Source organism: Diceros bicornis, chromosome 7 (genome assembly GCF_020826845.1).
Source record: "Diceros bicornis minor isolate mBicDic1 chromosome 7, mDicBic1.mat.cur, whole genome shotgun sequence".
NCBI lineage: Eukaryota > Metazoa > Chordata > Mammalia > Perissodactyla > Rhinocerotidae > Diceros > Diceros bicornis.
The window spans coordinates 24,300,735-24,326,744 of record NC_080746.1 but is presented as its reverse complement, the minus strand read 5'-3'; the positions used below and the strand labels follow the sequence as shown (position 1 = coordinate 24,326,744).

The following is a 26,010-nucleotide window of genomic DNA, read 5'->3' as shown; positions in this document are numbered from 1 at the left end:
GTTTGTGTGTGTGTGTGTGTGTGTGTAGCGCACGCTCACGCCTGCACGCCTGCCTGCAGGCCTGGTGTGGGTGCGTGTGTGTGTGACTGCAAGCGCATGCACATGCCGGCAAGCCCGCTTGTGTGTCAGTGTGTGCTTGCGTGTGTGTATGTTAGCAGCGCGCGCACATACCCACACGCCCGCCTGCAAGCCTTGTGTGTGTGTAAGTCTGCAGCGTACGCACACACGCCTGCCCCCCAGCCCGGGGTGAGTGTGTGTGTGTGTGCAGCGCGCGCACACGCCCGCCGGCCCGCGCGCCCGCAGGGCTCTCCCTTACACACCCGGGGCCGGGGGCCGCCCGCCAGCGCCCCTCCACCCTGTGCGCGCCCTGCTGTTTCTATAGGAACCGCGACAGCGCCCCGGCTCTTCCAGGAGAGGTCCCCGTGCGAGCATGCCCAGTGGAAGCCGCTAGTTTGGCTCGGGTCTAGGTTTCCAGTAAGTGGCATGCGGGACCCTGGAGAGATCCCAATGAGCTGAGCAGAGAGTCTTTGTGTACAGAGGGAGGAGGCGACGGCGGCGGCCGCCTGGCCTGGAGACCCCGCCCGGGAAGCCCCCCGCAGGAACAATGCTAGCCTGCCTGACCCGGGGGAATTTACTGGACGTCCTGCAGGAGGGCTTCAATGAGGTAATTGTTTGCTCCTCCCACTCCCCAGCTCCCCTCCCCCAGCGCCTCCCGCCTAATCTCTGGAAGAGGTCCTCCTTCGCCCCCATCCTCACGGGGACCCAGATCAGTCCCCCGCAGAGCCCTGAGGAGGCTAAGGTGGTGGGTACCGTATAGACGAGACCATCGAACCGGGACAAATCAAAAGGGCCGCCTGCCTTCAGCTAAGCTGGGCGATGACTTTCCTGGCTGTTTACCTGAGCCCAGAAGACAGGGCCACGAATTCAAAGGTCATCTCCTTCCAAGGGAGGTGGTCTCCACCTTCCCCGGGGATTCTCCCCAAGGAAATCCTCAAGGAAGCCCCTTAATAAATAGCAAAAGTGCTCATTCTGTTTCAGGGGCTAACTGGGTGAGCCAAGGGAGGGGAGGGATGGCACTGCATTGGTAGAAAGTTTGAGAGAGGGCAGGGTGAGTAGGTGGTCCATAGGAAGTTCCCTCTTCATGTTTGTATCTCTTTCTAAACCAAGGACAGTAGATTTCTCTTCAGCCAAGGGCATGATTGGCAGAGAGGAGCTAAGAGGAGGGAGGGGGCCTGAGTTTCTGGGCCCAATTCAGAGAAGCCAGCATTTGCCCCCTTCTGTGCGAGAGTGCAAAACTGGGGCCTCAGCCTGACAGGGAGTATGGGCTAGGGCTGGCTGGGGGTCTTTCTCTCTTCACTTGTTTTCTCTCAAAATTCTGTTATTTATTTCATTTCCTTCCCTTGTGACCCAGGAAATTCTGGTTTAGGGCCTTTTCCCCTTGTGATTTGCTCCATAGGTCATCCATTTCTTCGGAGCATCACCCTTGGGTTGCCTTATCCCAGCATCCAGGGAGCCCCCTACAAGGAGACCTAGACTGTCAGTTGTGTCTTTTTTCCTTTCTCCCTCTCTCCTTTTCTTTCCACCTCTCCTTTGCTTCCCTCTATGTCTCTCTTTCTTAAATTTTTTTTTAAATCAGTTTTTAGTTAAACGATATATGAATAAATTCTCTTCTTGAATATGAGCATTACAGGCAAGACTGAGTGCCTTGGCCACCCCTCCAATCCTGGCCTGTTCTCCAGAGCTAACCATTCTCATGAATTTGTGTGTAAGATTTTCTTTCTGCAGCTGTAGTGCAGGCTCTTTCCTTAATTCCTGTTTCTAATTAAGAAGCTCTGCGGCCTGACTTGCCTCAGAACCTTCCCCAGTTCTGGCCCCTGTGCCCCAGCCTTGTTCCTGACACAGAGAGGAAAACTGCAGAAATGATGTCCTTACCTAACCAACTGAGTCAGAATTTTCCTTTGACTGAAGGGTGTCACAACCTTCATTGAAGGGCAGAGCTTGCATCCTGCCCGCACTGCAGGGCTCCTCATCTTTGCATCATTCCTCTCTGAACCATGGAAGGGGGTTGTTAACAAAGAGCTACCCAGTCTGAGAGTTGAAACCGACGAGCCAGGAAGCCAGCTCTTTGAGTGCTTCCAGTATTCCTGGTTCCCCTTTCCTCACTGTCTGCCTTTGGACCTTCCTTGGTTGCAGGCTTCATACATCTGACTCATCCACGAATTGTGACAGAAGCTCCTTAGGTCCTCTTATGGTCTCCTCTTTCTTTTTTAACTCAGCCCCTGGGTGTCAGGTCCCACTGTCTTCGTAAGAGGAGAAAACCAGCTCAGAGGGACTCCTAGTCTTCTATGCCTTCTGCCCATTTTCACTTCCAAACCTTTCAGTAGAAGAGCCAGGTAAATCAAGAGACTTGGCTGTCTTTTTCATGCTTTGGTCCTTCCATAAATATCTCCAGACCTCCAATTCTTGTAAAACATAAGGGAAAGGGAGAGTGGGAGAGTTTTCTTTCTGTGGTGGTAATAGAGTCTTCATAAAAACAGCAGACACACAACTTTATAATTAATTCATCTCTGGAGTAATGCAGGGATGCCTCTTTTCCCTTTCTGGCAAATGACTTTTCTACCCATCTTGTAAACTTCTCTCCACCCCCTCCGCAGGCTAATGTGCAATCCATTCCCTTCTACTAGTAGATTTGAACTCGGATAACCAGTAAGTACTTTTGGTTTCTCTGAGAAATTGACATCATCTAAATAATACTAATAGTAATATGTTGAATCTCAAATGGTCCCTTACAGTTTAAATAATTCTTTTACATATGTAATAAATTATGTTAAATAATTCTTGTCACATACAGTATCACATTTAGGAACGATTGAGTATTTCAGAGTTGATGGGGCCCTATTTGACCTATGCCAGCCTCTAGGGTTGCTTAATAGATCTAGTAATATTCAGTCTCTTTTGTTAGAGTCATGTGATAAAGATGTAAATAGGGACTTAAAAGCTAGTGTCAGAATACACTTCAATTCCTCTGAGAAACTCTTCCCACTGAGGCTAAGAATACCGCACATGAATCCAGTCATCTCCCGAGAAGGAGCCAAGCATATCTGAAGCTATCCTTCATCACCCGAGTGCTTTATAGGTTTGTGTGGTTAGGGCTGTGACCTCATTCTCTATGGCAGAGAATACTGCCACAGGAAATGAAGCTATGGCCCTAATTGGTTAATTATAAGGGAACCCTGCAGCAGAGATAAACCCTGCCCTCTGAATCAAGGCTTCCCTCTACCCGCTGTTGGCCTCTGTTCTCAATCCATATACCACTATGCATAACTATGCATCACAGAATTTTCTTCTACCACATTCCCTGAATAAAGCTCTAGCCTCAACACACCTGACAAATTACTCCCAGAATTAATCCACGTCAGTGCTGTCACTGCAATTCCTTTTATTAACATGGTTAATCTGCATTGTGAATTATCCGCAAGTTTTGGCTACTGCCACATTCTGTAGCCCACCTTGGCTGTCATCCCTTGTCTCCTATGTTCTGGGTCTGGCCGAGCTTTCTGTCATTCACAATTTCCTCATTCTGCATCTGCCTCAAAGCTAGTTATTTGTTTTCTCTGTCACTTGGTATTGATGTTGTCATATGAATGTTGTCCTTGGTTAATATGCCAACATGAATTTCTGCAAGTATTTTTCTGGGGGCTGAACTTTCATTAAAAAAGACTTTGGTGCTTGTGTTGGGAGATTTTGACAGACCTGAGACTGTAATATGATTTGGCCAATAATCATTCATTCAGTTATTTAGGTCATTTATTGGGTGAGGGGATGGATAAAATCACTGAAAAACACCTGGTTCCTGCTTCTAAGGAATTTATAGGGAGAGATTTATAGATGTACTGAAAAAACCATAATAGAATGCTTAATGTGATTAGTGTCATAAAAGAGATAGTGTTTGTGGGAGATCATAGAGATATCTTTTACTTAATCATATCACGAAAAGCAGCAGATATTTACCTACCTACCTGCTCACTGAGGCCAGACTTTTTTTGCTGCTAGTCTGGTAAACATGCATGCAAGCACTTATTCAATAGACATTCACTGAATTACTGTGTTTACCAGGCACCATGCCAGGCTCTGGAAATAGAAGTCAAATAACATAGAGTCTGTCCCCTAGTGGAGCTCACAGGCCAATGGAGGTAAAGGAAATGTTCAGAGTAGAAACTTGGGAAAATTGTGGTGATATAGAAATCTTGCGGGCCGGCCCCGTGGCTTAGCGGTTAAGTGTGCGCGCTCCGCTACTGGCGGCCTGGGTTCGGATCCTGGGTGCGCACTGACGCACTGCTTCTCTGGCCATGCTGAGGCCGCGTCCCACATACAGCAACTAGAAGGATGTACAGCTATGACATACAACTATCTACTGGGGCTTTGGGGGAAAAATAAATAAATAATTTAAAAAAAAAAAAGAAATCTTGCTTGTCAGGCAAGAGCGAACCTGTGCCTGGCTGTAGTGTGAATGGCCTGAGGGACTAAAAATTGTGGGAATGATTTATTAAAATGTTGGTTGACAGGAAATCGGTTGTCTGAGCCTTAACTTTTTAAACATATGACCTGGAAGATTTTCCCTACTAGTTTTCCGCCAAGTATAAAAATAGAAATTTAAATCCCACATTGAGATTCATCTACTTGGGAGTCCCTGAGAAATCCAGGAAGAGCCTTTGTCTGGTGTCATGCCCCATAAAGGGGACATAGAATGAGTGAGGAAGAGGATTGGCAAGTGGAGCAGCTGCCCCGAACGTCTCTCCTGAGTGCCTCGTGCCTTCCATGGAGTAGGATTTGCAACATGGGGCCAACCAGAGGCTTTCAGACATTTCCACAATGATTTCCTCTGTGCTTTGCTGTAGAAATTAAAGGCCTGTTAAGTCTTTAATGTAACAAAGCACCACACTCCCCAGCCTTTTTTCTATCCTGACTGATTTCTCCTCTCCTCACCCAGGCTCTTTGGCTTTGTTCCCACAGGAGTCAATGCCAGCTAAACAGATGCTCCCTGGCAGCAAGCTATCAGGCAGCTTTATGTTCCTTGTGGTGAGTGATGGACTGGCCAGGCATGTGGAGCAGTGGCCCTGTTTGCCAGGTGCTACTCCACCAGGCAGTTCAGAGAGTCTGGGGAGCACTAGAAACGCTTTGTCGGCCATGACTGGCCTTGTTGTCTAGGCTGTAAGGACCAAAGACTCAAACTGCCACTTTCCTGAATGTATTTCCTTATTTGTTATCCCCAAACCAGGCCCCATTTAAGTCAGGTATGGTAAGGGGATAGGGAACCAATCCCAAAAGCCCTAACGGTAGGCTCTATGCCCTGTTTCTAGGATAAGGGACACTCATAGGCTATACAGTGATACCTCATTCATATGCATTTATTGAGCACTTTCTTTATAAAATGTACACCTCAAAGAACAGAGTGTTTGTGGAACTAATGGAAATTTTAAAATAAGGTTAGGAGACAACATCTTTCAGAAAGTTTTTAGCTCTTCACTTTCTGATATATTATCCTTTGACCGCTGGGCTCAACACTAATATGAAGAGCCCTGCCCATACAGGGAGGAAGAAATTTAATGATATTTTTACTTGTGAACTTTATTGTTACCTGATTAGCCAGCAGGTTCAATGAATAAGTAGCTTTTCCTGGTTCAGTAAGGGCCTGAAAGAGTTAATAGAAAAGAAATACAATATTGTGTTCTTTTACTGGCAGAATTTAGGCCAATAATAACTCAAAGTTTCCATCCCCCCTGCCTTCTTCTCAGTTTCTCAGCAACATCCCCGCCCCCATCTCCTCCTCTTCTGCTGCTGGAGGGTCTCAGAGTTCTAAACAGGTATCTGGTTTCACTGTAAAACCGATTTCCTTCCGGATCCATGCAGGTCTCCTGCTGAACTCTCTCTAGACACCACAAGAGCCCTGCTGCTTTTCTTGTTTTTCTTTCTTGCCTGCCAGCACAGAGCCGTAGAACCAGCTTCTTGGATGTTTCTATACTAGCAGTAGGTCCCACAGACTTCCCTGGTGAATCCCAGGCAGTGCTTTTGCAACTCTAACCAAACCAGACCCCTGTAGGAATTCTCTTTGACCTTGAAGCTTAGAGGAGATAGAGAGCAGAGGCTGGGTTTACAAACTTGTTTGGAAGGAAGGGCATGTCCCCAAGAAAAACAGAAAGAAAGTTACATTTGGTGGCCAGAAAGCTTTCGAGGTCAAGATTTCCTGCACAAATTAAGAATGTGGACATAACTGTCTATACTGGGAGAGTTTAACTCATATTGTAGGGTTATTTGGAGTGTCTTGGAGGAAGCTGATGGAGATTATGGGGTTGCTAAGGCCTCCAGTTCCTCCTTGGTATTATTACCACACTCTTACAACTTGAGAACGTCTGTCTCGTCAGCTTTGATTGTTGCTGCGTCTACTTTTCCTTGTCCTGAAGCCTGACTCAGAAGGTTGTCATAAAACCCCACACTTTCTAGACTTCTGATTATACAAGCATCCTTCTAGCTTCCCCGGATCAAGTTTGAGATGTTAATTCTGGACCCAAATTAGTTCTATGCTGTCAGCGACATTGTGTGTTTGACTGTCTTGCTTTTTTTATGAGTTTGGTTGCAAGTGCCAAGAACCCATCTTGAATGAGCAGAGATAAAAAGTGGAATTTACTTACTCATGGAATCCAAGGAAAGGCTGAAAAACTAAACCATGGAAAGGGCAAGGATGGAGCAGAGTCTCAGAAACAATGAAAATCAAGAACGCAAACACTGGCAGGATCTCTCCCTCTTCTCTCTGCCTCTTATCTCTGGACCTCTTATCTTTTGTAGGTGGCTTTATTCCCTTTCACTACAGACGACTTTTCTCTCTCAGGTGGACAACATGGCCTATGGCCACATCTAAGTTTTATATCTTATAACTTTGTCAGAGAGAGAGACAGAGAGAGAAAGAGACTGATTCTATTCCTAAATCCTGGATCAAATGTCTCAGCTAGCTCAGCTAGACCAATCAGCTGTGGCCAGTGAAGAGGGTGATATGATACCAGCCTGGTCCTCGGACCCTCTGCTGTGTGTGCAAATAGGGTTGTTCCTATAGAAGGGAAATCATTGTGAGGGGGCAGCTACTCCAAGAGCTGTTACACCACCCCCGTGGGTCTGATTTGAACCTAATTGTGGTCCTACTGTGCTTCTCCAGCTGTTGTTGGAAATAGGCCAAGAACTAGGGTCATGTTGATACATTTCTTAATATTCTAGGTATTTCATTTTTTGAACCTCTTGCATCTTGTCTTCACTGAATAATAGACTTACAAAATGTTAGTGCTAGAAGGAAACAAAATGCAGTGTTTTGTTTTTTTTTTTCAGCTGCCGCAAGAAGCCCTAAGGAGTTACTTCAAATGGCTGGGGGTGGGGTGGGGTTTGGAGGTAGAGGAAATGTAGGTACGCTCTGGATCCCCACCCTGCCCCTAACCAGAGAAGCTGTGCTTCTCCTTATTTTATATATCCAGATTTCACACAAGTTATAATTTGAAAAAAGATTATGAGGCCCCAAAAATAAAAGAAGAAGAAGAAAAAAATAAAACTACTAGTCCAACCCCCAGAAAGTAACAGCCTTTTGCAAAAAGCATATGGTATTTCATCTGCTGCAGAAGCAGCTCTAGTAAATTGTTAAAACCAAGCAGCAGAGCTACTCAGGGCCTAGGCTTGCACTTCAGGCCTCTTTTAAGATAAACATCTTTGTCTGGGAAGTGGGTGGTGAGGCTGGTCCTCATAAGTATCTACTTTGTCCTTCAAATCAAGTTTTTCAGAGCCAGCAGTAGGCATTTATAGCAAGAATGGATCTTGTCTGCCCCTTGTTGCGAAGTATAGATATCTTCAGGTCAAAGAGGAGACAAACAGACTTAGTTTAGTGGTTAGATCTTGAGATTAGACTTAAAGGGAGTGGAAGAGACCTAAAGCCAGTGTAACCCTTAACCTGTGGATAAGAGTAGCCCCACTCGGTTGTGAATCTCTGATTTCTTTGTTTGATGCCACTTAATAGGTCTCTGTCAACACACAGACATAGTAGTGATGTGATAAAGGCCTTTCTTCAATTAAAAATTTTTTATCAATGATTCCATTGAAGGCATGCTTATCAGTTTTTAAAATTACATGAATGTGGGCAGAACAGTAAATATCCTTAGCATTTTAATATCTACCACTCTCCTGGAATGACTTCAGGATCCATGATGAAGATGGTCTAGCCTCCCGGTTCCTTGACCGTCCCCACTGCAATGATTGTCCCCCTCTGTGCCACTTCAAGACCACATACTGAAGCCACATCCTGGAACTTATCCTACAGAATTGCCCCACCTCTGAAATCTTGAACTCTGAAACTCTGCTTTGTGCTCAAAACCTCAGTTTTCATGCTCCTCCATTCCCATTAAACTTATCTTCTGTTGCATCAAATTCTCCTCTCCGTACTCTTCTCTCCAGTTTATCAGCTCTTCTTTAATTTCTTTTCCCTGGTACGAATTGCATGATCAGTCACTTCACATACACTCTCACCACCATCCTCACTTCCTCAGCCCTCGTGATCACTGCCTCTCCTCTGACCATTTCCAGTCCTAGATTAGCCCATTCCTGGTTTCCTCCACTCATGGCTCAGGCCTGCTGAGCTCTTGTAGAGGAAGTCACATAACTTGCTGATTGATTCAATTACAAAATGATGATTTCCAGCCCCAGCTGAGTCCTTGGTGCTGCCAGGAAATCTTGAGCAGTCGTTGTTCTTTCCAGCTCCCCACAGGGTCCCTTTCCTGAAGCCTCCTCATTCTCCCTGTCCCTTTCACTCTCAACAGATAAACTGGCCTACTTCATAATGAATAGAGGGGCAATTGGATTTGAGCCCCTTCAACCTCCCTTTTCCCCACCTCCAAATTTCCCCACATAGGTGCCTATTCTTGCCTCCTCATGACCCGAGGAGGAAGTGGCTCTCTTCCCCTCCTCTGGAATCTTGCTGCATCATTCACACCCCTCCCGTTGTACCAGTTTCCCCTCCACTAACCCCTCATCTCAGGCTACAGATGTCCTCTCATCCTAAAAATCCCTCATTCCCTATCCCTACTTCCTCTCCAGCTAATACCCTTCTCCTCCCCTCACTACTTCTGTTTTCCTCCCTCCTGAGGTCTCAATTCACTGCCATCTGACTTTTAACCCCACCACTCTACAGTATTAGTTCTCAAAAAGGTCCCCAAAGCCTGTTAACTATTAAGTGAAATGGACTTTCCAGTCCTCAGCCTGACTTTTCTACAGCATTTGACCTTATTGATCACCCGTCCTAAAGTTCTCCCGTCCCTGAATTCCCACATAACACTTTCTCCTGATTCTTCTTCTATCCCTCTGATTGCATGTTCTAAATAATTTTCTAAATGTTGTAAATATGTTCTGAAATAATTTTTCGGTGCTCATCTCACTTCACTTGTCCCTTTGATATATCCCAGCCTCTGCCCTGAGTATTCTTTTCTTTTCTCACATTGTGCGCTTTCTTTGGTATAGTGGAAATAATATGTTTGGAGTAAGATGGCGTGGGTTATCACCACTTATCAGTGCTGATCTTGAGCAAGGATTCCCACATGGAAAAAGGGGCTGATAATATTGATTTTAATGATTGGGTATGAGGATTAAAGGAGACAGTGCATATAAAGTACCTCATTCAATGGCTGACAAGAATTGGCACCCAGTACATTTTCATTCTCTTCTTTCCCTTCAGTGCCCTCTCTTCCCCCTCCGTTTCCTGCCAGATAACTTTTTATAGTTCACCTTACTTTTTGGGATGGTGTAAGCCCAGGATTTAGAGTTAGCATTGAGTTCAGATCCTTATTCTGCCACTTAGCAGCCCTGTGACCCTGAGCATCTTGTTGCTCTGAACCTTGGTTCCCACATCTGAAATATGGGAATAATAGTTCCTCACAGGATCAATGTGAGGGGGAAAAAAGTATATGTATATGTAGGGAAAGATGTGGTAAAGTTCTTGCACAGTACCTGGCATGTAGGAAATACTCAGTAGAGGGTAGTTATTATCTCATTTGCACCTGTGGCTATTCCTGTTGCACATAGATACTCTCAAACATGTATCTCCCACCCCACCCCCATCTCTTGTGCTCTAGACCTGTATTTTGCCAGCTGGCTGTGGCACGTCTTTACCCTGATGTTTACAAATAGCTCAGACTCTTGTTCAAAACTAAACTATTTGCTTTTCCCTAATCCTTGCTCTTCACGTATTCTCCATCTCAGTTAAAGCATCACCAACCATTTGAGTATGACTTTTTGGACCCTCTCTTTTTGTCACTGCCTACAACCTATCAGTCACCTTTGACTTTTTCTGGAATTTGTCCTTTTCTAACTGTACTGCTTCAGTTTATGCACTCATCTTCTCTCACGTGAATTATTGCTTGGTCTCCTCATTGGTTTCTCCAAGTCTGGATGCTTCTCTTTCTATCTCATATTCTACCCTCTGTCCAGAGTGACCTTTCTAAGATGCAGATCTCACAGTTTCACTCTCCTGTTTCAAAATTCCATGCTTTCCTGTTGAAGATCTTTAGGCCTTAAGTCTAAGTGCTGATAGGTCTTGTACTGACCTGTTTCTCCATCATCATCGCCTGCCTTTGACGGCTCTGCCCACACACTAACTTGTTAACTGGCTATTCCTCCAAGATATGTGCCTTCACAACTCTTCCTCTTTTTATCACCTCTGGCTAGAATGCCGTTCTCTTTTCCTACTGGCAAACATCCTTAAGAACCAGCCAAATGTCTTCTCCCCTCTTGACCCTTCCCTGATCCCCACATCCTTCCATCCTGGTGCTCCTGCTGTGCATAGATAGCCTTTTTTTAAGGTTTCTCCATTGCTGCAGTCATCGCATTGTATCATAGTTATTTATGTGCCTGTAAGGGCTGGGCTTGGCACCATGCCTGGCAATGTTGGTTGATTTGAATAAATGAATGCGTGAAATGACAGGGTCTAGAAGGATCTTGTGAGATGGAATCTAACAAGTTGAAATTTATTAAAGGTAAATGTGGATCAAGAAAACCAGTTTTATAAGAATGAAGATGAAAGAGATTGGTTTAACAGTAGAATGTGTTCAAAATTACTTAGGAGCTTTTGTTGACAGCTCTGTGTGAATCAACAATGTGAGGTGGTAACAAAAAAGAAAGTGAAGAAGAAGAGAAGAAGGAGGAGGAAGAGAAAAGAATGTGAAATATCTTGGATGAGAAAGCTGAGTGTCTGGTTTTACGCCCAGAGTATTGTGTTGTTCGGTTCAAGATATCATCATTTTAGAGGGACTTACGACAGAATAGCAATTCTTCTTGAAACCATTTTGTTTTTAAGATTTTTTTGAAAAAATTATCAAAATAGGCAAACTACTAGCTAACATGAAGAAAAAGAAAAGTGGAGCAAGCACAGATATACAAAATAAGAAAAGACAATGGAGAAGTAACCATTAAAACAGAAAAGTTATTAGAGTCTTTGCAGGTCCCTGCAAATACATTTTAAAACTTTGGTGAAATGGATAATTTCCTAGGGAAGTTCTGATTACCAAAACTGATAGAGATAGAAAATTTAAAGAGACCAATTTCTGTAGAAGAAATAGAGTACGTTATTAAGGGACTATTCCTCAAAAAAAGTACCAGGCCCAGATTATTTCACAGGGGAATTCTACCAAACCTCTACATTTCAGGTAGTCTGAATGCTCTATAGATTATTTCAGAGCATTGAAAATGAAACATCAGTTTTTTTTATAAAGCAAGTATAATGTTGATATCTGCATATGATAAAGGCAGTGCAAAAAAGAAAACTACAGACTAATATTATTTATGAATATCCATGAAAAAGTGCAACATATATAGTACTGACATAGCACTAATAAATATTTTATTAACAAACAGAATCCAACACCAGTGAGATTTTTAATTACATTAAAAATATAATGCATTATGATCAGGTGGGATTAATTCCCAGAATGCAAGGTAGGTTCATTATTAGGAAATCCATTAATATTATATACCATATTAATAGATCTCAGGAAACATGACCATAGAATTATCTCCATAAATGCTGACAAAACTTTTATCAAAATTCAGCATCCGTTCCTCATAAAAACACTCAAGAAAATAAGACTTGATGGATTCTTTCTTAACATGATAAAATGTATATATCTTAGTCCTAATACCAGTAACTTACTAAATTGAGAAATACTACAAGTATTTTCTCTAAGTCCAGAAACAAGGGAAGGATGCCATTATCTCTCCTACTATTCAATACAGTACCAGAGATATTAGCCAATGCAATTAGACTAAGGAAACTGACTAGAGGCACAAGGCTTGGTAAAGAAGTGAAACTATTTCTGTGTGCAGATGATATAATGGTAATCCTAGAGAATTAGTGATAAAACTCAAACAATAAGAGATAAGGTAGCAGGATATAAAATTAACCTACTGAAAGCAGTAGATAACATATACACAAAAAGTAACCAATAAGAGAACAAAATGGTAGAGAAAACCTCATTTGCAATTGCAACAAAGAAGATTGAATACTTAGAAATGAACTTAACAAGAAATGTGTCAAACCTACAAGAGGAAAACTTGAAAACACTCCTGAAAGACACATTTGAATGAATGGAAACACATCCCCCATTCTTTAATAGGCTGATTCAACATCATAAAGATGACAGTTCTCCCTAAGTCAGTTTATAAATTTAATGTAGTCCCAATAAAAATTCCAACAGGCTTTTTTAGGAAGTTAGATAAATAGATACTAAAGTTCATATGGAGAAATAAATATGCAAGAATAATCAAGAAAACACTAAAATAAGAAAGTTTTCAAGGGGGAAGAGCTAACCCTACCAGATATTAAAATATACTATAAAGCATCTATAAATAAAGTGTTGTGGGACTCATGCATGAATAAGCAAATAGGCAAGTGATATAGAATACAAAGCCCAGAAACACAGCCAAGAACTTAATGGAAATTTAGTATACGATACATGATAAAGGTGGCATCTCAAATCACTGGGTGAGGAGGGACATTTTAATAAATGGTGCTAGAACAACTCAGTAGCCATTTAGAAAAAGATAAATTGGATCTATATCTCATCATACACAGGAGTAAATTCCAAATGGATCAGGGATTTAAATGTAAAAAATGAAACCATACAAGAACTAGAAAAAAACAGAGGTGAATTCTTTTACCTCGGTGTAGGGAAAGGCTTTCTAACCATGACTCAAAATTCAGAGGCAATAAAATAAAATATCAATAAATTTGATTATATAAAAATAAAAACCGGGGCCAGCCCCATGGCCTAGTGGTTAAATTCAGCATGCTTCACTTCAGTGGCCCAGGTTCAGTTCCTGGGTGCGGACCTGCACCACTCATCGGCGGTCATGCTGTGGTGGCAACCCACATACAAAATAGAGGAAGATTGGCACAGATGTTAGTTCAGAGCAAATCTTCCTCAAGCAAAAAGAGGAAGATTGGCAACGGATGTTAGCTCAGGGTGAATCTTCCTCAGCAAAAAAAAATAAATAAATAAAAATAAAAAGATAATAAATAAAAACCTTCCCATTGCAAAAGAAACGCCATAAACAAAGTCAAAAGACAACTGACAAACTGGGAAATACCTGCAACATATATCAGAGACAAAAGGGTAACATTTCTAATATATAAAGAGCTCTTAAAAATGGAGGAACAAAGGACTAAAAACTTTGACAGAAAAATGTGAAAAAGACATGAACAGACAATTCACAAAGATATAAAAGATATAAAATGGATTCTTAAACCTACAAAAAGAGGTTTAAATTTACAATTAAAGAAATTAAAACAACACTAAGATACAATTTCTCACCTATAACATTGGCAAAAATTTAAAAGTATGACAACATATTCTCTTGGCAAGGCTGTGGGAAAACATGCTTTCTTGCATTGCTTATGGAAATGCAGACAGATACAACCCTTTTGGCAGGGAATTTGGCAATATCTAATAAAATTATATACTTACTTGCCTTTTGATCCAGCAATCCTACTTCTTGGAATCTACCCTGAAGATAGACCTCCACCAACATGAAAATACCCATGCATAAGGTTACTCATTGCAGCATTGTTTGAAATTGCAAAATATTGGGAAAAACCTAAATGCCCATATATAGAAGAATGGTTGAATAAACTATGGTATATCCACATAATGGAGTGCTATGTAGTTGTAAAAATGAATAAGAAGATCTCTAAAACAATATAGAGTAATTTCCAGAATATATTAAGTGAATATTAAGTGAAGTAAAGTGCAAGTAAAAAAAGAATATCAATACTATGCTATTTTTCACATAAGAAGGAAAAGGAAATAAGAAAATATACATGTATCTTTTTTTCCCAGATAAACTGCAACTAATGAGATATGTTACCTAGAAGGGTGGATAAGAATGGGGTGGAAAGAATGGAGAAAGGGAATGGATTACAAAGAATGATGTGGGAGTGACACTTCTGAATATATGTTTTTGTATAGCTCTGACTTTTAGAATCATGTTAATCTTTCACCTACCCCCAAAATAAACAATTAAAATCAACCTAAATGAGGGGAGAACCTCAAATGGACTACAAATAGTAAGAAATATACCTAAACTGTATTACAAATGAGTAACAACCACACTGAAGGGGGTGGAAAAGAAAAGAACCAACCTAAGTCACTTTGGAATCAGTATTTTGACTGTATACTGTAAAGCTAAAGACAAAAAGAACTATATACAAATATTCTGGTTAGTAAACTTATTTTTCACAAAGTGTAGATTAGCAAGTCTGAAACTATTTGATGTGTTTTCTAGGACTGAGCAAATATTGGTAAATATATTGTGGAAAGTGAGAGTCAGGTTTCTCACTGTGGGAGAAAGGAGTTACAAGTAAGGAACAGGGAAAGGAAAGACTGAACCCTGTGGTGTTGGGTTGGAGGAGGGATCAGTATAATTTATGGTATGCCCGTCTGTCTATCTATCAAGATAAGTAGATATAAGTATGTGTGTATGTGAGTATACAAACACATATTTCCTACTCTACTGCTGAGAGGGCCTAGAATGTTATCACAGTAGAATGAGCACATGTCCTGCTCAAATTTTGGTTTCTAACAACTATTCTTCAATAAAAGGATCCAGAGTTCTTTTGAAAAATAGCTGATTCCAGAGGTGGGACTGGGAAAGTACAAGATGAGGAGACTGGAATATCTTATGATGCCAGAAAGTAACAAAGTGCTCAAATAATGATCGGGCCATATGATCTAGCAATCTTACTTCTGGGTATATATCCAAAAGAATTGAAAGCAGGAGCTTGAAGAGATGTTTGCACACTCATGTTCATAGCAGCATTATTCACAATAGCCAAGAGGTGGAAGCAACCCATATGTCCATCAACAGATGAATGGATAAACAAAATGTGGTATAAACATACAACTGAATATTATTCAGCCTTAAAAGGGAAGGAAATCCTGTCACATGCTACAACAAGGATGAACCTTGAGGACATTAGGCTAAGCGAAATAAGCCAATCATAAAAAGACAAATACTGTGTGATCTCACATATCCGAATTATCTAAAGTAGTCAGATTCATAGAAACAGAAATTAGAATGGTAGTCGCCAGGGGCTGAGAGGAGGGGGGAAATGTGGAGTTTTTGTTTAATGGGTATGGAGTTTCAGTTTTGCAATATGAAAAAGATCTGTAGATTTGTTGCACAACAATGTGAATATACTTAACACTACTGAACTGTACACTTAAAAATGCTTAAGATGGTAAATTTTATGTGATGTGATTTTTACCACAATTAAAAAAAAAATGACTGGGGCGTGTGGAAAGGATACAGGAACCAACATGACAGTGTCCTGGTGGCTAAATCTGAACAATTTGAGCAGCAAAATAAATAATGATAGCAATGGATCAATTTAATAAATAAATAAAAACAAAATAAATATTTATGAGCCCTTACTGATGTATATAAATAAATGAGAGGGGCTGGCCTGGTGGCGCAGTGGTTAAGTGTGCCTGCTCCACTTTAGCGCCTGGGGTTTGCAGGTTCGCGCACCGATGCACCACTTGTCAAGCCGTGCTGTGGCCGCATCCCATATAAAGTAGAGGAAGATGGGCATGGATGTAAGCCCAGGGCCAATCTTCCTCAGCAAAAAGAGGAGGATTGGCAACAGATGTTAGCTCAGGGCTGATCTTCCTCACAATAAATAAATAAATAAATGAGAGAAAAGGGGAGAGCTCTTCCTTGTATTACGATTCCCAATTAATAATTGTAGAAGGAATGATGGAATTAGAAAATCATCATTTGGGAAACACCGTAATAATAATTGTTGCAGGAAAGAAAAATCAATGGATGTTAAATTTAAAATGGATAGGAAAAATGATGATGAGAAAAAGGATATTTTCATAGTCTCAAAGCATCTTCCCACCAGATGCTTGTTGATTACAAAGGGAAAAACGGCCAACTTTACAGGAGAGAAACTGGCAGACACTAACTTGACCAAGTGATCACAGTTAACTTCACCAATAATGAGATGTAGTGCCATCATGTGCCTTTTGATATGATGCACTGAGAAGGACACAGTGTGACTTCTGTGGTAGTCATAAAAAATCCAATAATTCTTGCCAAAAATCCATAACCTGAATTTAATCATTAGGAAACTTAAGACAAACCCAAATTGAGGGACACTCTACAAAATAACTGGCCAATATTCTCAAAATTGTCAAGATCATGAAAGACAAAGAAAGACTTAGCAACTGTCCCAGATTGGAGGAGACTAGAGAGACATGACAGGTAAATGCAGTGAGAGATCTTGGATTGGATCCTGGACCAGAAAAAGGACATTAGTGGGACAATTGATGAAATTTGAAAAAGATCTGTAGATGGGTTAATGCTGTTGTATCAGTGTTGATTTCCTGTTTTGATCATTGTGCTGTGGTTATGTAGGATGTAAACATTTGGGGAAGCTGGGTAATGGGTATAGGGGAACTCTTTGTACCATTTTTGCCACTTTTCTGTAAGTCTGAAATTATTTCAAAATGAACATTTAATAAAATAAAAACATAATACTTTGGGATTTTGAATAACCCCCTACTGTAGATGAACACTGTGTTCTGGTGGCCAAGGAAGGAAGGAAAGAAAGAAAGAAAGGAAGAAAAAGGAAAGAAAAGAAAGAGAAATATCTTGAATGAGGAATCTGCATGTCTCCTTTTACACCCAGAATATTGTATTAGGTTCTAGATGTCATGGTTTCAGAGAGATTTAGACAGGAAGATCAGTAATACTTGAACCATTTAATGTAAGGAATGGTTAACCTTGGCTTGCAACTCTGGATGTACCTGGGAACACTTACGGAATATTGATATACCTGGGCCCCACCCTCAGAAATTCTGACCATTCTATGGTGGGGCCTAGACATTAGTGTTTTTTAAAAGTTTCCAGGTAATTATGATGGGTAATCAGGGTTGAGAGCCCCTTTGTTAAGGGGACTGGAATGTGTAGCTAGAAGACTCAAGTTAGCTCTACAAGAATCATGTGGGGGAGTTTGGGAATATAAAGCTTTCTGAGTTCTACCCTCTGGAGAGAGTTTGGCGGATTTGAAGTAAGGTCTGCATATCTGTCTTTTTGAAGAGCTTTGCTTGTGATCTTGATATGCAGCCAGGTATGGGAACAGTGATATGAAACACCAGGGGATCTTTTTAAAATACAGATTCTGCATCAGTAGGGCTGGGGTGCGCTTGAGAGTCTAGTTCTAACTGGCTCCCAGGTGATGCTGATGCTGCTGGTCCAGGGACCACACTTGGAGTAAGAGACAGCTACTTAGCTTAGTGTAGATTACTACACCCGAGACTCAAGCATTGGATGTGCTGGAGGAAGTGGTCTAGCCTAAGGTGACTTCCATTCTGAGAGTTTTAGTGAGGTAATTTAAACCTCAGGGATGCATTTATTTAGTGTGGTAGAGTGGAAAGAGCATTGGCTTGGGAGCTAAAGTGAATCTCATATTCATAGGTTACTATCTGGGTGACCTTGAACGAGTTATTTCACCTTTTTTTAAGTCTCAGTTTCCAATTAGCAAAATAAATACAATAAAATCTCCCTGGCAGATTAGCATTAGAGGAAATGTGTTTAAAGGACCTAGCATAGCTCTTGACACAGAGTAGATAATTCAGAAAAGTAGTGACTATTATTACCGTTTATGCTGTAGAATCCTCTTTTGTTGGAAGACCAGAGCTGTGATTAATGTGCATGAAAAGTACTGTCAGGAACCCCTAATCAGTTTTGCATCAGAGACGACTTACTTCTATTCAACAGCCAAAAGAAGGCCATGGTTATTTAAGTGGAAATAATCTTGGCCTAATGAAAAGTACTTGTTCCTGTCTGCCCCTGCATAATTAACTTTTGCAATCATTTTAAGTCTCGGCCTGATGAAATGTGACAAATGATTCACTGATTCAAACAAATATTTATTGAGAACCTGTTACTCTGAGAGTCTAATAGTTCTGAACTGTTGTAACTCTGCATAGAGCATCATTCAGACCTGAGCTCCTTTGAGCTCACTGTCCTCTTTGCCTCCTTTCCTCCTTCAGGAAACCCCTCTGAAGCGTGGGTTTCAGGTTGGGTTAATACTTTGTTAGCATCCTCTGCACCTCTGTCATAGTGCTTGTCTCTACTAGCCTGCAAGCTTCTCCTCCTCTTCCTCTCTTCCCTTTTCTTCCTGCAGGCTTCTTGAATGCATAAGCCTCTTTGTAGCCTCATAACTCAGTATAGTGCTTGCACTCAAATTATAGTTAAACTGATTGTGTGACACAGGATGTCCTCAAGGAGATCAGAGTCTGAGGTGTGTGGGACAGTCAGGGAAGGCTTCCTGGAAAAGGTGATGCTTGAGCTGAGACTTAAGAGGAGGTGGCAGGCAGGCGGAGGTAGAGTGGCTGGAAAGTGTGGTGCATTTGGGGCACTGCATGTGGTTTGGACGAACTGAAACATAGAAGGGCAAATGGAAGAGAAGTGAGTGAAGCCGGAGAAGAGGCAAGGGCTAGCACATGACAGACTTAAATGCAGCTAAGGAGATTGGGTTTTATCTTGAGGATAATGAGAGGTCAGTGAAGGATTTTAAATAGGAATGTGTGGAGGGTGGGTTGAGAGTGATATTAGATATAGGGAGACTGGATAGGAGTTTTATACATAAGCCAGGTAATCAGATCCCAGCTGTTACCCTTAATGCCTTTTCTGGTCTTAACTCCTTGCCCCCAGAGCAGAGTGGTTTACTGTGGAGGCACCCTTTGCCTGGTCTGCCTCACACAGTGCTTTGGCTGTGCAGTGGGAGCAGACCTTGGATGAGAATCTGGCCCATGTTAGGCAGAAGGTGCAGCCACCTCTATTCTATGGAGTGAGTTGGATAGCAAGAGGCCCTTGGTAAAAGCTTGGACCACATTTACTGGGTTTCATTACCAGGTCTGCAATGTCCTAGCTATGGGGACATTGGAGAAGTTACATAACCTCTCTGAACCTCATTCATAGAACGGAGATGATGCCAACCCTTCAGTGCTTTTGTGAGAATTGAATTAGATGATGATAATGATGAAAATAATAATGACCCATTTAGTAAGCATCAATTGTGTGGCAGGTCTGTTCCAGTTACACTCATTAACTCATTAAAACATGTATAAAATACTAAAAATGGTGTTTAGTTCATTAACTCATTAAAACATATATAAAACACTAAAAATGGTGTTTAGTTCATTAACTCATTAAAACATATATAAAACACTAAAAATGTGTTTAGTTCATGGTAGGTACTCAATAAATATTAGATTCCTCCCCCCACCTCCTGCTGATCGTTGCACTTCCTACAGTTTATCAGTAGCTGATAGATTATTGCCTTAGTACTGTCTTCCAAAGGACTTGATTTATCCTTACAAATTGACAGAGAGAGAGAAAATAATGAAGATTTAATTTAAGCTCAGGAAGCAGCCAGTCAGTAATTTCCAACCTCATTTCATTAAGGAAGTACTTGGGGCTTAGAAATCAACTGTACTTTAACCAAATTATAATTTAATACCATTAGCCCTTGAACTTAATTTTTAGGTTCAGAGTCTTGGGCTTCTACAGAAACTAGACAGAGCTGCTACCTGTACTATGACATTGTTCATGTGCTATTTTGATATTTAGTGCCCATCTTCAGAACAAATAATTAGAATAAACACTGAATACAAGCTCTGTTTAAGGGACAAAATGGAATATGTAAGGTTATCTGAGGGTTGGGTTGAGTTATATATGTCCCTGTCTGGGCCTAAGAGGCTTCTGATGATACTGGGCCCTAGCTTTGTCTGAAAATAAATGAAAGTACTCCTCCTTCCTCCCAGTCTTCAGGAACACTGCTCACCATAGCCTTTCTTTTTCCTTTTTTGTGCAGGTTTTAGGTAATTTGATCCTCTTTGACAATATAAAGCAGAGATTAAAACTAACTCTGTAGCAATCCCAGGATTGTGGGCTCGAGAGAATAAATATTGGGTTGACTGTGAGATGATTTCAGTTAAATCTCATTGTGAAGAAAGCAGAAATGGGAGAGGGGTTCTGAGCCTGGTTTGCTGTTTATTCCCAGTTCCCCAAGATCAATTGTCATGAGTCTCACAGTCCATTTTGCATACAGGACATGAGTGCTTGTTCCTGAGATGCACGATGGGTTGCTGGCAGCAGTGATTATATCCGAAAACTGGCTGTGATTCTGGGCCCGGCCCTCATCCTTGGTCAACAGAGCAAAAGTCAAGGAAAGCAGGTCTCAAGTCATTGAAACACCCAAGTCAGAGGTTAGCTTATCCCTGGAGACTGGCATCAAATTAGAGAATTTTAGAACATATTCCATGTCTGACCATCTTTCTTCTTTCTTGACTTAAAACCTCCTTCTCCTCCCTCTGGATATAGATTGCCTACCGTAGCCCAATCTCAAATGCTGCCTTAGAGGGTGCAGGGTAGATGATAAGAATAATATGCAACCTTTCCCTTATTTCCACCTTTTCTTTTCCAGCAACAGCTGCAGGCATATGTGGCCTGGGTGAACGCACAGCTGAAGAAGAGGCCAACGGTGAAGCCTGTGCAGGACTTGCGACAGGATCTTCGGGATGGGGTGATCCTGGCGTATCTCATCGAAATTGTTGGTCAGTTGGCCCTGGACTCCGATGCTAGCTTAAACCAGAACATGGCCTTCTTTATCCTCCATATGCCCTTCAGAGCAGATCGCTTCATCTTTAAAATATATGGAAATGGAAGTAGAGTAGACTTAAGATACTTGCCCAGGGTTAATTCATTGATTTATTAGTCAGTAAACACTGTGTGCCAGACACTGTATTATGCTTTGGGAATATGAGGATGAGCACAGTCTATGCTCAAGAGTCTCCCAATCTAGTTGGAAAGGCTGGAAAGTGAATTTAATTCCATTAATGTATTTATACTCTAATGGGGTAGGTACAGATAGGAGCACCTGGGGGGACACCCAACCCAGTCTTAGGGTTTCAGGGATGGCTTGCCAAAAGAATTGATGTCTAAACCAAGGCTGGAAAAGGAAGTAGTAGCCAGGCAAAAAGAAGGTATGTTACCAGCAAAAGGAGCCCTCTGTAGTATTCACTACCATAGTGCTTCATGAAACGGCTTGTCCTCTTGAAGCCCTGGAGTTGTTGCCAGTCATTCTTATTAGATGGTTCCATAACCTTAATTTCCATTGCATTTTTCCATGGCTCTGTAATTATAATATTATTACCATTCACCAGATGGTAATTATTTACCTATCTCTCTTATATAGACTGAGTTCTTTAAGAGAAGGTACAGTATAATTTTTTTTTGTTTCTACAGCTCCTACCCAAGTGCCTGGCGCATAATAGTTACTCAAACATTTATTGTTATATTAGTCAGCTGACCTTGCTTAGAGTCCTTGAGGGATGTGGCGCTTGCAAGTGGTATGGAAGAAGCCAGGCTTGCTACAGGCAGCCTATCCATGAGTACCTCATTTGGACAGCTCATGGACTCATCAGAGCCTTCATTTACAATGAAAATAACAATGGTAATAGCAATAGCAGCTGCCATTTATTGAATGCTTTCTATTTCACTTAATTTAATTTCATTTAATCATCAAGCCTTAAGAAACAGATAATATTATCCCTATTTTTACAAAACAAGCTTAAAAGAGAAGATTTATAAAAATAAAGAAATAAATTCATTGAGCACTTAGAATTTATCAAGCATTGTGCTAAGCATGCTACTTTGATTGATTTATGATATGGGTGTGATATGAGTACTACTATCTTACTTGCTTTATGATGTTTAGAAAGGCTAAGCAACTTTACAAGGTCACATAACTGAAAGTGGCAAAGCAGAGGTACAAACCTAGATCTGCTTTAATTCCAAAGGTCATTTTAAACATTTCATTTTTCATTTTGTTTGAATAGATTGTACTTGAAAATATAATCACGTGGAAAATCCAGAAGGTACAAAAGGGTATTAACTCAAAAGCCTCTTTTCCACTTATGTTCCCCCGCCAGCTCCCTGTTCTTTCTGGAGGCAACTAGTGTTAGTAGTTTCCTGCATTCTTTCCTGCCTGAGATATTCTGTGCATATACAAGTAATATAAATATGTATTCTTGTTCTCCCAAAACCCAAATTCTTTTTTTCTTTCTTTCTTTCTTTTTTTTAGTTGAAGCAAAACCTACATTCTTAAACACTGGATTCTGTTGTGACTTTGCTATATTAAAAAACTCACTGAATTCACTAGCTTATTTTCCATTCTCTCTTTACCCCACCCTCATCAGGTTTTTGATCCCACTACTCCACTGAAACAGCTCTCCTCCAGGTCACAGCCTCCGCCTTGTCAGATCCAGTGGCCAGGCCTCAGTCCTCATTGTATTCAGTTTAGCAGAACTTGACACAGGTGATCACTCCCTCCTCCTTCAGACACTTCCTTTATGTGGCTCCCAGAACCCTGTGGACTTCCAGTTTGCCCCCTTCCTCACTGGCTCCTCCTGTTTGCTTTGCTGGCTCTTCTCCTTCATCCTGACCTCTGCATGTTGAAGTTCTCCAGGGTCAGTCCTGCCTTTGTGTATTCTCTATCCCTAAGTGACTTCTTCCCAAATTTGTATCCTTAGCCCTAAACTTTTCCTCGAGTTCTATCAGCTTCCTAGTCACCATCTCTCCTTGGATGTCTACAATGCAGCTCTGACTTCACATATCCTACTCAGAACTTTTGATTTCTTTCTCCCCACGAATCCCTTTTCCTCCAGGTTTCTTCGTGTAAGTAACACAGCATAGTACTGTTCACCCAGCTGTTAAAGCAGAACACTTATAAGCCATCCTTAATTATTCTCTTTTTCTCATACATCATATCTGGTCCTTCACACGTGCTGTCTGCTTTATATTAAGTATTTACCTGTAACTTGGTACACTTGATATTTATATAATGTTATAAACCAATGTTGTCTCAATAGAAAAATTAATTAAAAAAATAGAATAGAGGGCTGGCCTAGTGTCATAGTGGTTGGGTTTGCGTGCTCCGCTTCGGCGGCCCAGGGTTTGCAGGTTCAGATCTTGGGCACAGACCTACACCACTCATCAAGCCATGCTGTGGCGGCGACCCACATACAGAAATAGAGGAAGATTGGCACAGATGCCAATCTTCCTCACCAAAAAAGTATATAAATAAATAAATAAATAAATAATAATAAAAAAAAAAGAGATCATCTAACAAAGAGCCTCTATTGACTTAGAAGAGGACTGACTTGTATTCTTCTAGATTTGGGGGGATAAAAGCAAAAAACTTACCTGATATCTGACTTCTCACCTGTCGGCCTCTTCCACTCTAGCCCAAACCATCATTATCTCTTGCCTTGACTATTTTCATTTTCTTTCTAACTAATCTCCTTAGTGGCCTAACTAATCTCCCTCTCAAACTAATTTCCTCTCCACATAATCTATGTCCACACAGAGTCAACTTTTAGAAACATATATCAAATCATGTAACTCCTTTGCCTCAGACTCTCCGTTGACTGCCCATTACACGTGGAAGAAGATTCAGGCTCGTTACTCTGGTCCACAGAACCTTACGTGACCTGGCCTTGCTTACCTCTCTACCTTCTCCTAGGACTCGACTCCTCCTAGGACTCGGCTCCTCGCTCCCTCCAGCCGCACTGGTCTCATTGCTGTTCCTCAGATAAGCTGAGCTCATTCCCACTTTGGAGTTCGTACCTGTGGTTCCTCAGTCTGGAATGCTTCCTCCTCAAATCTTAACATCTCTTACTTTATTCAAATCTCTGTTCAAATGTATTATCAGAGAGGCCACGATCACTCTTCTTTGTTTTTCCGCATGGCACTTATCACTACCTGAAATTATGTTAAACATGTACTTGTTAACTTAGTCATCTGTCATCCCTACAGATATAAACTCTATGATGGAAGGGACTTTGTCTGTCTTGTTCACTGCTGTTTCTCTGGTGCCCAGAACAGTGCCTGGCACACAATGGGTGCTTGATGAATATTGTTGAATGAAGAAATGTCCACACAGTAACTTCAGAGGCCACTGGGAGTAGTTGTGAAAATTTGAAGGTCCTCCAAAAGGCTTTAATTTTCCTATTCCTCATCCAAATTACAAACACCAAGGCTTAACTCACTTGCATATTTATATATAATCTTAGTGTTTACAGCAAATATTCCCTTTCTCTCTATCTCAATACTGTAAAACTTTGATAATATTTCTTGCTATAACTTCATATATTTTCTCTCTTCTAACAGCAGGAGAAAAGCTGAGTGGGGTACAGCTGAGTCCCAGTAACCAACAGGAGATGAAGAATAATGTGGAGAAAGTGCTACAGTTTGTGGCCTCCAAAAAGATTCGTATGCACCAGACTTCGGCTAAAGGTTATAAATATTCTTTTTTAAAAAATTATTTTGTTGAGGTCATATTGGTTTATAACATTGTGTAATTTCAGTTGCACATTATTATATATCAGTTTCTGTATAGACTGCATCGTGCTCAGCCCCAATAGTCTAGTTTTTATCCGTCACCATACAATATGAGTATACTCAGCTTTGACTGGTGATTGCTACCCTCAGAAGAACCATTGGTTGTGTAGCTGAAGGTTCTGGGTAGACAGGATCAAGATTAGACCCATAACCTCCTATCATTTTTCCGTAAAGAAAGTTATCATCTTGGGATGGAGTGATTATCAAAATCTGAGTGCTTGGAAACCTGGGTGGAGATAGAAGTTCTGTATTCATTTTAAATGAATAAAGTTTTGCTTGAGTGTGTATAGGAAAATTAATAGAGAAGAGGTTACAAAATTGGGATTTTAATTTTAGAATGTCTCATTTAAGTTATCAAAAATGAAGATATAATAGTCCCCCTTATCGGCAAGGAATACGTTTCAAGACCCCCAGTGGATGCCTGAAACTGCGGAGAGTACCGAACCCTATATCTACTGTGATTTTTCCTATACACACATACCTGTGATAAAGTTTAATTTATAAATTAGGCACAGTAAGAGATTAAGAACAATAACTAATAATAAAATAGAACAGTTATAACAATATACTGTAATAGAAGTTATGTGAATGTGGTTTCTCTCTCTCTCAAAATAGCTTATTGTACTGTACTCACCCTTCTTCTTCTTGTGATGATGTGAGATGATACAGTGCCTACGTGATGAGATGAAGTGAGGTGAAGGACATAGATATTGTGACATAGCATCCTGGGCAGGACAGAGTGGGATGGTGTGAGATTTCATCACACTGCTCAGAACTGCATGCAATTTAAAACTTATGGATTGTTTATTTCTGGAATTTTCCATTTAATATTTTCAGACCGAGGTTGACTGCGGGTAGCTGAAACTATGGATAAGAGGGGACTACTGTAGATTATGGTTTTTAAGTTAGTAGGGTTTCATGACCAATAATTCTTTCAAATCATAATAGTCTACATTTTTTTCC

At 41.1% G+C, this 26,010-nt stretch overlaps 1 protein-coding gene across 4 annotated transcripts in view; it reads left to right on the top strand.

Annotated features, from left to right (window-relative positions):
* Nucleotides 1–26,010, top strand: part of DIXDC1 (DIX domain containing 1) — a 65,818-nt gene that overhangs the window by 6,892 nt on the left and 32,916 nt on the right. For 3 of the 4 annotated variants that reach the window (XM_058545211.1, XM_058545212.1, XM_058545215.1), the window contains 2 exons: nucleotides 21,071–21,200; nucleotides 24,817–24,942. In XM_058545211.1, coding sequence (XP_058401194.1) covers nucleotides 21,071–21,200; nucleotides 24,817–24,942 — 256 coding nt within the window. Of the gene's footprint in view, nucleotides 1–402; nucleotides 665–21,070; nucleotides 21,201–24,816; nucleotides 24,943–26,010 lie in introns of those variants that run through there. The other variant, XM_058545213.1, reaches the window with a different exon arrangement.